At 42.4% G+C, this 13,256-nt stretch overlaps 1 protein-coding gene across 1 annotated transcript in view; it reads right to left on the reverse strand.

Annotated features, from left to right (window-relative positions):
- The window catches only part of ipo11 (importin 11), a 97,919-nt gene that overhangs the window by 38,399 nt on the left and 46,264 nt on the right, over positions 1-13,256 (reverse strand). Inside the window, exons 17-22 of the mRNA XM_056418731.1 lie at positions 10,181-10,214; positions 9,986-10,026; positions 9,743-9,859; positions 7,087-7,200; positions 3,901-4,016; positions 2,078-2,154 (exon numbers count right to left, since the gene is read on the reverse strand). Of these exons, the coding sequence (XP_056274706.1) occupies positions 2,078-2,154; positions 3,901-4,016; positions 7,087-7,200; positions 9,743-9,859; positions 9,986-10,026; positions 10,181-10,214 (499 nt within the window). The remainder of the gene's footprint in view (positions 1-2,077; positions 2,155-3,900; positions 4,017-7,086; positions 7,201-9,742; positions 9,860-9,985; positions 10,027-10,180; positions 10,215-13,256) is intronic.

A 13,256-nucleotide genomic window follows, 5' to 3' on the forward strand; every position in this document is an offset into this window, starting at 1 on the left:
ATCAACTTTTTTATATATTTAAAGGGCTATTTAGGTAGTCAACAAACAAACATAAAGTACCTCACACTTAAACTTGGAAAACAATATTAATTCTAATAATTTTCTGGAGGTTTTAATTGCTGGGGTTAAATTGACCCCAAGGGTAAAATATGTCACTAAATATAAAGGTAACAGGAGGGTTAAACATTGAATGGGGTCAAATTGACCCTAAGGTAACAGGAGGGTTAAAGACGTCTTTGTTCTTTTATTAAACTAAACGTCTGTTATTGATCGTCTCTACAGCAGCATGTCATTTTGTCTCTACGTGTCGCGTTAACACTTCTCGGCTCGCCGTCTCACGTGCTGCAGAGCTCCGATGCCGGCGTGTGGGCAAAGAAAAGTCACCTGCACCCCCCCTTAGCATCATGCAGCACCAGAAGTCGCATTAAAAGCAAGACATATTTAATTTATTATACGTTAAAAATACTATATGGCTCTCAATGAAATATATTTCGAAATATTTGGCTTTTATGGCTCTCCCAGTCAAAAAGGTTCCTGACCCCTGGCGTAGATGCTGCGATAACAACGGACCTGGAGGAGCAGAGAAGGGGCGCCGGAAGGCTTTCTCGCGATGGAACAGGTGTTTTCGCTCTACTCACAACGGGCTTCAGCAAGAGTGAGACAAATATTGTGTATTTCCAATCAACTGCCAAGTTTTGCTCTTTTCTAAACACTTTCCAGTGACAGCTTCTCATAATGGTGATTTGTGACAAACTATCTGCACATCAGGGAAGGTAGTTTAAAGTATTGGCTTTCATTTAGCTCCATCCAACCAGCCATTTTCTCTCGACCCTCCTCCGACCAATTTAAAATCCCCCCTTACGTGTCAGCACTGTTGTTGTGAAGTCACAGTGTGAGAACCCCTTCTGACTTAAATACATTTAAAGCACAGTTTGCCAGTGCTGGGCTTTTGGAGGCAGAAGTTGTCTTCGCCACATTCCAGCCTTCTGAGTCTAATCGCCTGAGAACGCTCTCACAGTAAACATTACTGGTTGTGCTACATTATATTTAAAAAATTGTAGTTCACACAGCCTTTGTTGACCTGTCCTGTTGAGCACTATATAAAAAGGCAAAAAAGGCCTCTCTGATCTTTCCATCCATCCATGGCGGACACCTCCTCTGTGTAACCTTCACTACAGCCTGTCACTCTATCATCATTTTTTTCCTGAAATCATTTCCTGAATTATTACTTCCCATCCCCCGCTTGCTCGTTAAATTCCTCAAATCCTCCCCCGTTTCCCTCTTCATCCATCTGTAACGGTGTTTCGGAGTCCCTTTGCTCGCCTCATGTACTCCCCGCTCACGCGATATCAAATGCTCCAGTACGCCGGGCGACGCCAGCGTTCGCATTAGTCCGGCTCTCTTGTTATGCGCAGGAGCACCCAATCAATACGCTTTTTCATCTCTCACACAAGTGTGGCGCCCCGCCGCTCCGGGCCTGTGATAAATCATCCAGCCAGGTTCATTCAATATGCCACCACTCAGAGTCTCGGCCCCCGCTGCCTCGAGACTACCGCAAAGCCAAAGCCTCAGATCTCTGAATGCTACGCTACCAAGAAGAGATGAAACTATGAGAGTTAGGACCGTGTTGCGTGATTGCATCGACTTCTCTTCTGTCCTCGTTCCCTCAGCCTCTCTGCGATTTAAAAGTATTTGATCACATGATGCCGGTGCATTCTTTCAGATTGCCTCGGCTTTTCCCCTCTCGCTGTTTTGTGGTGAAATGGTTTTTTTATGAGTCTCTCTTCTGAACCGCACACAGACTCAAACACATGCTGTATGTCCCCCCATGATGCGACCGTATGCTAACCAAACTGAAAATGGAAAATGCATTATAAAAGCGAGACTATTATGTTGATGCAATACCTTCCTTTCCAACTTCTAATTCAATGTATATGTTAATAGGAAAATCCATGAGGGTGGAAAGAAAATCCAAACTCATTTGCACGCACATCACATACACACACACACAGACACACACACATAAACTCGCACAGCAAGATAGACTAGCAAACAAACAAATTGCATGTGAGCTCACCCAGCAATGCTGACATGTTCTGGAAAATTCGGAGCAGCTCCGGGGTGATGGCTGGGCTGTTCTCCAAAGTCACCAACCTGCATGACGACAGGGAGGGAAGCAGAAGGGAAGACATGAGAAAAGAGATGCAGAGAGAGGCCAACGGAGAGCATGAAATGGAACATGAGCGAAGTTGGGAGAAAGCAGAACATAAATATATATATTGGAGGTGGCAAAAGAAAATGGGAAAAGAAGTACAGCGGGACAAATTATAGAGGAAAAAAGAAGAAAATAACACGGGCATCACAAAGGCAGAGATAAATAATACACGGTGATGTGGGTGTAAAAGAAAATAAAAGGGTAAAGAAAGAGGCTAGGTGGTAGTGGTTTGGCAAAATGGGATAAAAATAGAAACATCATCTGATGATTTGTTGATGAATCAGAGGAGATACTGACATAATGACAACAGTTTCAAACATTCAATACTAAAATGAAAAAAATTAAGTCTCATTGTGTACAGTCAGATAGGCTCTTGTAACCTATAATAGGTTTGGTTAAAAAAATTACACATTTTATGTCCTATTAGGCAGAAAGTATATTAACTGCTTAAAGCAACTAAGCTTTTTTGTAGTTAGGTTTGGACTGCCTCAAAGATCCATCCTCATTAAAAATGACGAATTAATCAGGCACCTCTCGTCACCGTCACTCGTACGTCAAAGGAATGTATTCAGTAAGATCTACTGACAGCTAAGAACTGGAAACCCTCTACGATATGTTATACTTAGTACTTATAGGAAACACTCAAGTGACGGTTGCTGGTAATAATCAATGTAGTATGCTATGCATGTTCTCTTGCACTGTGAAAAATATTTGGAAATTAAAATATTCCAAAGAAATTGAATAAAGGTTTCTGGATTTCACCTACAACATGCGTTACAGATTGAATGCATGCTTCACAGACTAATAGAAATAAACCGCCAGATTGACGGATACTGAGAGGGCCGCAGCGAGCGAGGAAAATCAGCTGATGAAAGATAAAAGCAAAAGAAAATTAGATTGACTTTGGAAACAAAAGCAAACAAATAGAGCATGACTGTTAATCGCGCAGAATAACAGGCGGGATAGAGACACAAGACAGAGGCTTTGTACCACGATCGCACGCAGCCTGCTGAAGACCGCAGCTCGCCGCAGACGGGGAATAAAACACATTAAGAGGGGATGATAGGCAGCCCGGCGAAGCCCCTTCTGCTGAACCGACCCCTTTTGCGGTCGTAGCGCGTTTGCAAAAGTGAGCATACGGTTACGCAGCAGCGGATTCCTGAGATATCTAAACACGGACCAAAGCAATAACATTAAAGGCAAAAAGAGTGCGTGAGCGGCTCCGCCGCGCAGCGGTTGTCTGTGGAAGGGCGAATTATAACGAGATTTACACGGCGAGCCCATTTCTCTGCAAAGTGTTGGAATTTGGTTGGACTCGATGAGAGTCAGAGAATGAGGATGACTAATATAGAAAAGGAGGACTTGAAGTGAATTGCGTTGACAGAAAAGGAGGGAGAGAGCCAAAGGGAGCTAAAGTCATAGTATGGATGTCGTGAGTGTGGTCTGGACATGCGAAAAGGAAAATAGATCACAACATATACATATATGTATATACCGTATATATATGTTGTCCACAGACGATCACTCTGGCTGAAGCTGTTCACACTCTTGCCTTTGAAGTTATTGTTTTGGTCAATGTTAAGATATCTCAGGAATCTGCCGCTGCGTAACTCACTTTTGCAAATATATATGTGTGTATATATATATATATATATATATATAGTATGTAACGTGTAACTCCATACCAAAGCTCCAGTCCATCCTCCAGCAGATACACATGCGGCGGCAGGGTCACGTCGGTGCTGAGCTGGATGACAGGGAGGAGGAACGAGTACAAGTTCTTACACTCCGACCCGAGGCCCTGCGAGAACAATCACAAACAAAACAAAAAAAGTCAATGCCAAACTAAGAAGAAAAAAAAGAACAGTACAGTGTGTTCCACGCAGGCCGCCTGAGCAGAGTGGAGAACGATGGGATTCATAGAAAAACTCTCTCATTTAAATGCAAACACCTTGACGGAGCACGCTGTACCTTCGCTACATTGCCAGTAGGAGAGCATAACTTGTTCTTACACACATCTTATTTACATACATATATATATCAATAAAATGCATGTCTAACAACAAGCTTCCGGGCGCGAGCAGCTGTTCCCACTTTCAATAGCACGGCATCATAAATAGTGTCCCTCTGTCTGTATGTTTAGCTGCTATATTCACGCCTTATGGTGCAAAATCTGTTGGGGGAATTGTTTTGTACATTTTACGTCTCTTTTGAAACAACATGGGCCCATAGAGTCAGTGGTTTGAGGAAAGAGGCTCTGGTACAACTGCACGACCGAGCTCAAGTTTGAGTTCATTTATTTTTTTCGATCAGCAAAATATACAAGCACCAGTAATTAAAAGAAGAAAAGAAGAAAGATCCACGTGGCTGACCGAAAGGGTTAAGGCTGAAGCTATCTAGCTTATAAGTGCCCTAACTTGTTCCAAAGAATCTTATGTATATGAAACAAAAACAAAACAAACTAGAACGGGCACTCGGTAGAGCGCATACCTTCGCATATCACAAGATTGGGCATTGAATTATGAACATTTTGGCATTAGTTGCATGGCAATTGGATAAAAATTGACCGTGCTATGGTAAAAATAAGATGTTGACCTTTTCATGACCTTGACCTTTGACCCGATCAATCCCAAAATCTAATCAAATGGTCCCCAGATAATAACCAATCATCCCACCAAATTTCATGCGATCCGGTTTAATACTTTTTGAGTTATGCGAGTAACACGCATACAAATAAATAAATACACGGCGATCAAAACATAACCTTCCGCATCTTCAATGCGAAGGTAACAAACCAGAAATTGGCCCCATGAACCGTTACTTCTTATGCTTTATCAATATCGTCAAGGATTTTCACTCGTGTCGAACCACCATAAGACCGAGCCGCTGGGAACGCAGTCAACACAGTGGGATGGATTTCACTACATTGATCTCTTGAAGTGCTTTGAGTCTGAAAGACACTTTAATATCCACAGCACAGTGTTTACACTCAGTCCCGATTGATTATTGGAAGACACGAAACGTTTGTGCGGCATTAAAATCATTCTGCTCGTATCCATCTGTGGAGAGCAGCACACATCTCTCTAATGTTCCCACATTACTGCGCCGTCTCTAAAGCGCATAAGTGAGCTCCTGTTGTGAGTTTAGGTACCAACAATATTCTATTATTCTTTGTTATTAACTATATCTGTAATATCTTCATTATTATGAGCAGACTTCATCGGTATAGTCTAGATATGGATTATTTAAAGCTTCAGTTGGCAAAATAGCTTAAAAAAGGATGTTTACCCTGACCTCAACAAATGTTGTTACTTCTATACAACACTATAAGAAAATCCAACCTTCACCAATAAAGACCGTTTTGATCAATTAATGCAAACAAACAAAAAAATATAAAAATGTGCATCTATAGCTTAGAATAAACAAATTGCGTTGAACTAAATTGAACCGAGTCGTAACTTCAGATCTTCAACCAGACTTGTTTTCTTTCTTTTCCAACGTCATCTTTCTATAAAAATATACATTAGTATGTGGCGACACGATTTTGCTAATCCAAGCCCCTTCGGCTGAAGACCTTCAGTGCCTCCCACGGTTTGCCAGATGTGTACTCGTGTTAGTCCTCCAAAGGGAGTGCGTCTCTTATCACCGAGCGTTTCATCTCCCACTGAGAAGCAAAGTGTCAGGCGCGGAGCTCACAGTCTGTCTGCAGGCTGCTGCGATGCTTCTCGCTCCCTGGCTACTTCCTCTCGACTTCAGCGATACATCGGATTGATATTTTTCTCCAGGTGGCCTGATCGCAGTCAGGTCACACTTCTCTGGCAGATGGTGGCACGTTGAAAATAAATAAACAACAGTTGTTGTCGTTTTGGGAAAATGCGCCTGACCCAGGTCTCCCTCGCAGACATTTTGGAACTCAGCCTAAGCAACATGTGGCCCAACAAGTAAAACCACCGTTCTCTCCTCCCACAGCGCAGTGACACCTGTCATTGCTGCAGGAGCCTGGTAAGCCCACTCACTATGAACAATGAACGTGATACACTTTAAATTGAAGATGCTGTGTGGCCTGCGTTGGTTATGTCTAATGTCGATAGTTTTGTTAACGGGCTTTTATCTTGTGATCACGGGGGGGAAATGAGAGCTGCAGAACAGTGAGCCAGCCATAAGTGTGTTGCGGATCAAAAACATGCGAGCGTATTTTAACCCTCCTGTTACCTTTAGGGTCAATTTGACCCCATTCAATGTTTAATGTCGGTGTTCTTTGGGGTCAATTTGACCCCAGGCTGTTTTTCACTGTCAAACATATAAGAAATATCAACTTTTTTATATCTTTAAAGGGCTATTTAGGTAGTCAACAAACAAACATAAAGTACCTCACACTTAAACTTGGGAAACAATATTAATTCTAATAATTTTCTGGAGGTTTTAATTGCTGGGGTCAAATTGACCCCGAGGGTAAAATATGTTTGTAAATGTGAAGGTAACAGGAGGGTTAAGGCAGCTGATTTAGGCAGTGCATTCCTATCCGACAGCAAACCCTTTTTATAGTGCTGCTGTCGAGTCTCGTAAAGCCTAACATTGGGCCCCTTTCCCAGATGACACATTTGAAGAAAAAAAACCGAATTCTCCATTTACTTCCCTCTCGATCAACTAGTTTGCCGTTTCTAGCTGGTTGGCATTTAAATGTAGGCAGTTGACATTTGCTGAAGTTTATTGTTTTTTGGCACAGGTGGCAAACGAGAAGCGCCGCAGCTGTGGCGCTTATTGCCTGCAGGTGGTGCATAAACATAACCCACTGGGTGGATTCGGCTCGGCTGGCACCGAGCGCCTGTGTGGCTGCCGTCAAACAGCGGAAGTCGAGGGCGCCCCCGTACCTGCACCAGGTGGATGAGCGTCGTGAGGATGGCACATCGAAGCATATTGTGCTCTTCGGATTGCTTCCAGAGCAGCGGCAGGTACTGCACCAGACAGCCTACGTATGGACGGATCTGAAAAATAAGAAGCAAAAACACATTCAAACCCGCATCTACCGACACAGTTAAAGTATTTAACTGCCGTCAAAACAACGTTTGATTCTACTGTGGATGATGCAGATGATAGAAGTCGTATTTTTGCGCCTTGGCGAGGACAACTGGGTGTCCGTGGCCGGCCTCAGATGCCTGAACCCACTTGGAAACAACTCCGGCATCGCAGCAGAGCGAGCTTAGTTGGCCTGAACGTGTTTTAAGAGTCCGTATACAGCACAAAAGAAAAGTGAGCAAAGCTTTGCATGTTATTTTTTCCCCCCGCGGTGAATTCAGACTCCCTTACCCTTTACCACTATCAACCCAAATTAGCTGCTTCAAAGCATGCGTCAGAGGAACAGATGTGAAAAGAAAATACTGGACAGGCTGTTGAAAATACAGAATATATTTTCAGTGGGAAAAAAAAGCTCCACTGGGGGCGATCTATTGATTCCTGAAGCCCACCCTCTGTAATTGCTCTCATGGAAGCCGATCCGGCTGACGCATTGATGCCAGTGTTTGTAGATCCATGGCCGCTACAGCAACTACAATTAGAGCTCAACTTGTGCGTAAAGTAACATTATTAATCTTCAGCATGCATTTTGAAAACATACCGGCTCCAAGGAAAACGTGACGGCCGTGTCCTCGGTGGATCTTACGGCAACATATCTCACCTGAATCTATGCTCCACACTAAAATAACTACATTATCTGCTCTCAAAACACAACTGGGCTGTATGCATTCTTCCTCCCTCAACGTCTTTCACTTCCAAACATTACATTGTCCCTCTCGAACAAATAAAAACTTGAAACTTGTAAACATCTGGGTGTTGCGACACCAAGTGGATGTCATCACTCATCGTACAGAACTGACACACGTACTTCAAAAGGTGTTCTGACATTTGTCTTTTGGTGCCGACTCAGCGCCCATGTGACCGGGCTGCAGGCCTCACACTGGGATTGGTTTTGCTACATTACACCTTTATAAAAAGAGTTGGCTGGAGTAAAAAATTAAATATAGACTAATATAGACTTGAGGAGAAAGATAGACGGGGAGAAAAACAGACACGCGAACCAGAGAAAGAAGCTAAGTCTCATCATATCTGTCATCATGTTCATTTCAACACAAGCTGCACTCATGGTTTCACCGTCTAGTTTGTACAGCTGCTGCCACTCGTCGTGGGTTTGAAATCCCTCGCGAGAAGATTTAGAATATTAAAAGGGACCTCCGCCGTCTCTTGAAGTTCAGCCAGGGCCAACGACTGAGGCCGACTGAGGCAGACTTCACAAAGATGAAAGACATTTCTGTGAAACATTCATGTCAAGGGAACGTTTAAAAGAAGGTTCTTAAACAGATCTGAAAGGAGCCTGGGGGGGTCAAATGGAAAGTGAGGTTTTTAAGGGTTGGCAGTGGATTAGAACAATTTATTGGATGCTCAGAAAATTATAATAAAAATCCACAAAAGCACTGCAGAAAGGGGACCCTATCGTCTCGGTAAATGAGAGATCGCACACGTAACCGAGGGCTGCCGCAGGCTGAGACAAATCACCAGTGACTAGCTATCTGTTGAGGACAGGGCTCGGGCAGGAAGACGGATGTTTTCTATCTGCATATTTTAACAGCTCCACGTATATAAGAAGCGGATGTCGTCACCGAGACGTCACCCACTGGTTTGTCAACTGCCCTTTCGAAGCTTCGGGTTCTACATGCTGGCCGACGCCATCTTGAATTTTTGCAACCAGAAGTAACAGGAGAGGGTGGAGGGGAACTGAACTCTCATAAACTGAACACAAAACTCATAAGGGGTTTAATTTGTAAAATGCATGTCTTGACGCTGTTGTAGGAACTAATAGTTAGCAATAATTTACAATTTCTCAAACTCATGTCTGGTTTCTGTTTGACTGTATTGCCTCCTACACTATTTTCATTTTTGTGTAATACTTGAACTACTAATACTGTAATGTGCTTTTTGACAATTCAAGCAGTGCGATTTGTTCGATTTGTTCTGTGTTGGGATGGGGGGAAAAATGAAAAATGACAAGTTCAATGTATAACTGTGTACTCTGCTTTTGAGAATAAACACAATTTACAAAAAACAAACAAAATTGTAAAATGCAAACAGAGACGACTCCCAGACCAGACGAGGATGGCGAAGCGACCTGTCCATCACAATGTAGCCACATCCTAAAGCACACCGTTACTCTCAATGGGACCATCGTTTACCAACTGAACATCATGCGGTATTAAAGAAGACTTTAAACTATAAACTCATGTTTACTGACGTAATAAATAAAGTGAGAAGTAGGGTCTTTTTCTCAGACTTCTATACATTCGGACTCCTAAAGGCGTCGCCCCCTATTGGCCAGTTTAGGGCACCTCTGCATTGTCTACCCTTTTTCTGCCTGAGTCCAACACAAGGGCTCCGTCAGACACTGTGAGTTTGACTCGAGTCCACTTCACATACTGCAACTGATGGTTGGTGAAGAAATTATTACAATAAACTATTTTTTGACCTCTCAAATCTCACCTGGATGTTCACTCTTTCAATGACACAGGAGATGACATGGAGCACCTGCATCTTAGTGTCGCACTCCGTCACCTGCTGCAACAGCTGGAAGAGCAGCCCGAAGATGGACTCCAGGTACTACGCAAAGAAAGGGGAATTTAAGGGTTGGAATGTATTCATTGAATGTTGTGAAATCGCGATCCCGATAGTGACTGAATTAAAAGCATGTATAGTAGTTTCCACTTTGGGGAGAGATATACTCACTGGGAGGAATTGCTCGGTCCGGAACTCAAAGTCGTCGACAGGTGATCGTGAGTTAAGGATCAAATCAAACTGCTTTGGGTCGATTTACAAGCAGTTCATCAACACACGCAGTGAAACATTCTTTATTTGCTTTGTCTGACCAAAGAACGGACGCCAACAAAGATGCCTGAAATCATTTTGGTACAAGAAGGATATTGAGCTTCAGGGTTGTAGCCGTCTCAATCCGCACCTGAGAAAATACAAATAAGAAATACAGTTAGTGTGCAACACAAGTGAGTTTGTCGTGGACTAAGTGACGGAAAACAGACAGAGAGCAACAGAAATATGGAAATGCAAAAACATGAACAGAGGAAGATTGCCACAGCTGCACAAAATGCAATTATACCAAAAATAAACGAAACAACACAAATATAATTACACTTTCCGTTAATGGCAGCCTCGGAGGGACCGCAACGAGCTCTCCCTGTGGCAAAAGCTTTTAATAGCGAAGAAACAATAGCGGGTTCCCACTGCCTTACAGATTCTAGCTGCGTAATCTCATTGTGTCGCAGAGGTGGGAATATCCACCAGGAGAAAGCGATCAGATGGAGGAGAAGAGATTAAAGAAGCTAAAGAGTGAAGGGATCCTATGTGGGAGTGACAACTCAATTACAGCAGGTCCTCGCCCTCTCACAACACATTAAAGGAACAAATGCCATGGACGGGTGGATAAGTAACGGTCAGTTTGTTCTGTCTGTGTGTGTGTGTGTGTGTGTGTGTGTGTGTGTGTGTGTGTGTGTGTGTGTGTCGAAAACCTTATCAACAGCATTCAAACTATTAAAGGTCTTTGCCGGTTTTAGTCCACATAACTTTAAGATTGTCAGACCCTATTGCAGTAAAATTAACGGGCTTGAGAAACACAAGACACAAGTTTCAGGTTCAGAGTTGCAGGGGAGGATACCCAAGACCACCTTCTGAACTTTCCTATATTAATTTGAAGAAGGAAATAAATCCAAGCGAGATGACTATGTTTATTAATTCTATCTAATAAAAAAATGTTTTACTGGCTGTGAAGGTTACCCACCGGCGAAGGAAGTTGAGTATCCCAGCCCGAGATCATAATTATGTTATTTTTAACGACAGCATACATTTGCAGGAGGAAAATGTGTTTTTATTTTTCAGTTTATAAATCATTAATATAGCCTTAAAAATCCATCTCCATTAAAGCGGTCGGAGTTGGACTTTTCGAACTCTCCGCTTTTAATGCCCATCAATTCACTTCAAAAGTAAGTCAGCTTTGTTTTTTGTATTCCTTATTAGGCTCCATCCTTGTGTTTGTGTGGATCAAACCAAGGCCTAAACTCAATCGATTCACACTTCACTAGCTGGCACAGTTTCCTGATTCTGAAATGCCCGATATAAATAAGGAGCATGCTGATAAACAAACTCGGCTGCACTACGGGAAGGCAAAGTTAATGATTTCATCTTTGAAATGGATGACTGTCTGTGATACCATCTGTCCAAAACAACCAATAACACTGCAATCATCATGTGTTGTCAAAGGAGCGCGTGACATCAATAGTCAACGCTTACTTCCCTTCTCGTGAGTCAATTAGAAGAGCTGGACATCAGCTACGGTTCCATGGAAATATGGTAAGACATTTTGTCATTAAAAACAAATTCATACGAGTGAAATTGTTTACATAATCCGTAAGTTATCCGTGTAACTCTTTTGCAAAACGAATGTAACATACTTGGAAGCCTTCTCAGCAAGGCGGAGACTAACGTGTGTCGTCTCTAAGATGAACAGCATGTCAGGGCTTTGCCAACGCAAACGCCGCCTTCAAGTCGTTGATCACCTTGAAAGACATTTAAACTGACAAAACTAACTGTGCTCCACTTATAATAATTCCACTCATCCCATGTCCAAACCTGACGAAAAAGAAAGACGACTGTAAAATGTACGTTCGAGATAATAAATAGCTTTAGGTTGTTTGATTTAGAGATGTAAACATTTCCACACGGGTTTGAAAGATAGTAAAATATGGAATAAAACCGGCATTAACGGGACTTGATGCTGATGAACGAGGCCCGTCGGTTGCCATCAGCACTGGCCTTGTTGGTAATTCACACGCTAATGAGAGAAACTGCATTTCCATTCCACAGTAAAGTGTAGAAGACACCAAATACAAAGACGAGAGAGCAATAACCAAGTCGCATCTGGAGACTGGAACAGGGTAAACAATAACTGGCACGGGCTGTAGCTAAAGCTGCTTTATCACAACAACAACAAAATGAATCGCTGGAAAAAGAGAGCCATCGTATACTAAGCTTTTCAAAAGAGAAAGTAACGATTACAAATAAAAATGCATTCAGCATTGAGTGGGATTATAATTATGAGGACATGCAGCCAAGGAGAAGTGAACAGAAAAGGGAGAAACAGAAACATCACAGCATGATGTCGTCAAAGAAGGCGCAACAGCGAATTCTAGAAAATATTTCCACCTCCCTACAGGAATGCAAATGCCCAGAAAACAGAAGGAGTTCAACTTGCCACCAAGCTTGTTTTTTTTTTTATAGCCTTTCTTAAAAACTGAGAAGAACTGCAGCTGTAGAGAAGAATGCAGTTGAAGAAAATGAGGGTAGAAAAAACCGTCCCAATAGAAGACTGCAAGCGACTGGCATCTGTTATCTATGATCCGGCTCATGAATGTCATAGAGGGTGCCAATAAACCGCCTGGCATAGAAAAGCTCCCACGGGGTGCCACGTTACCACAAAGACCCGATTGATTATCTGCATTTCTCTAGAAGCAGAGGGGGTTTCTGGCACGACTTCACCCACAAGGTGCATGGAGAATATTGTAAAAAAATAAAATTTATAGAGGTTAAAACTCCAGGGACATTTGGTGTATTTACAACTGTATTGTTTAGCACACAGTGTTTTAGTTGTGGCTTTCAAATCATTGATGGAACGCATTCGTCATGTTCTAGAGATAAAAGTTTTCCTGGACCTCTGACCTCATATCTACATTTCTCAAGAGTATCTTTGATAAGAAGCTATCGTGAAAAAAAAAACGTGCACAATCAGTTGTAAATAAAGAAAAACACCAAAAAAATATCCAACCGTTTAATACAGATTACATCTGGATTGTACCTGTAATTCATCATCTGCCTAGCAACACACACCCTCATTAGACAAACGCAACATGCTGCACACTCCTCAGGAGGAAAGAGCACAACACATTTAGTTGTGTAACTTACGGCTTCATTTAAAGACGACATGAATCACTTA

Source organism: Pseudoliparis swirei, chromosome 7, assembly GCF_029220125.1.
Source record: "Pseudoliparis swirei isolate HS2019 ecotype Mariana Trench chromosome 7, NWPU_hadal_v1, whole genome shotgun sequence".
Classification (NCBI taxonomy): Eukaryota; Metazoa; Chordata; class Actinopteri; order Perciformes; family Liparidae; genus Pseudoliparis; species Pseudoliparis swirei.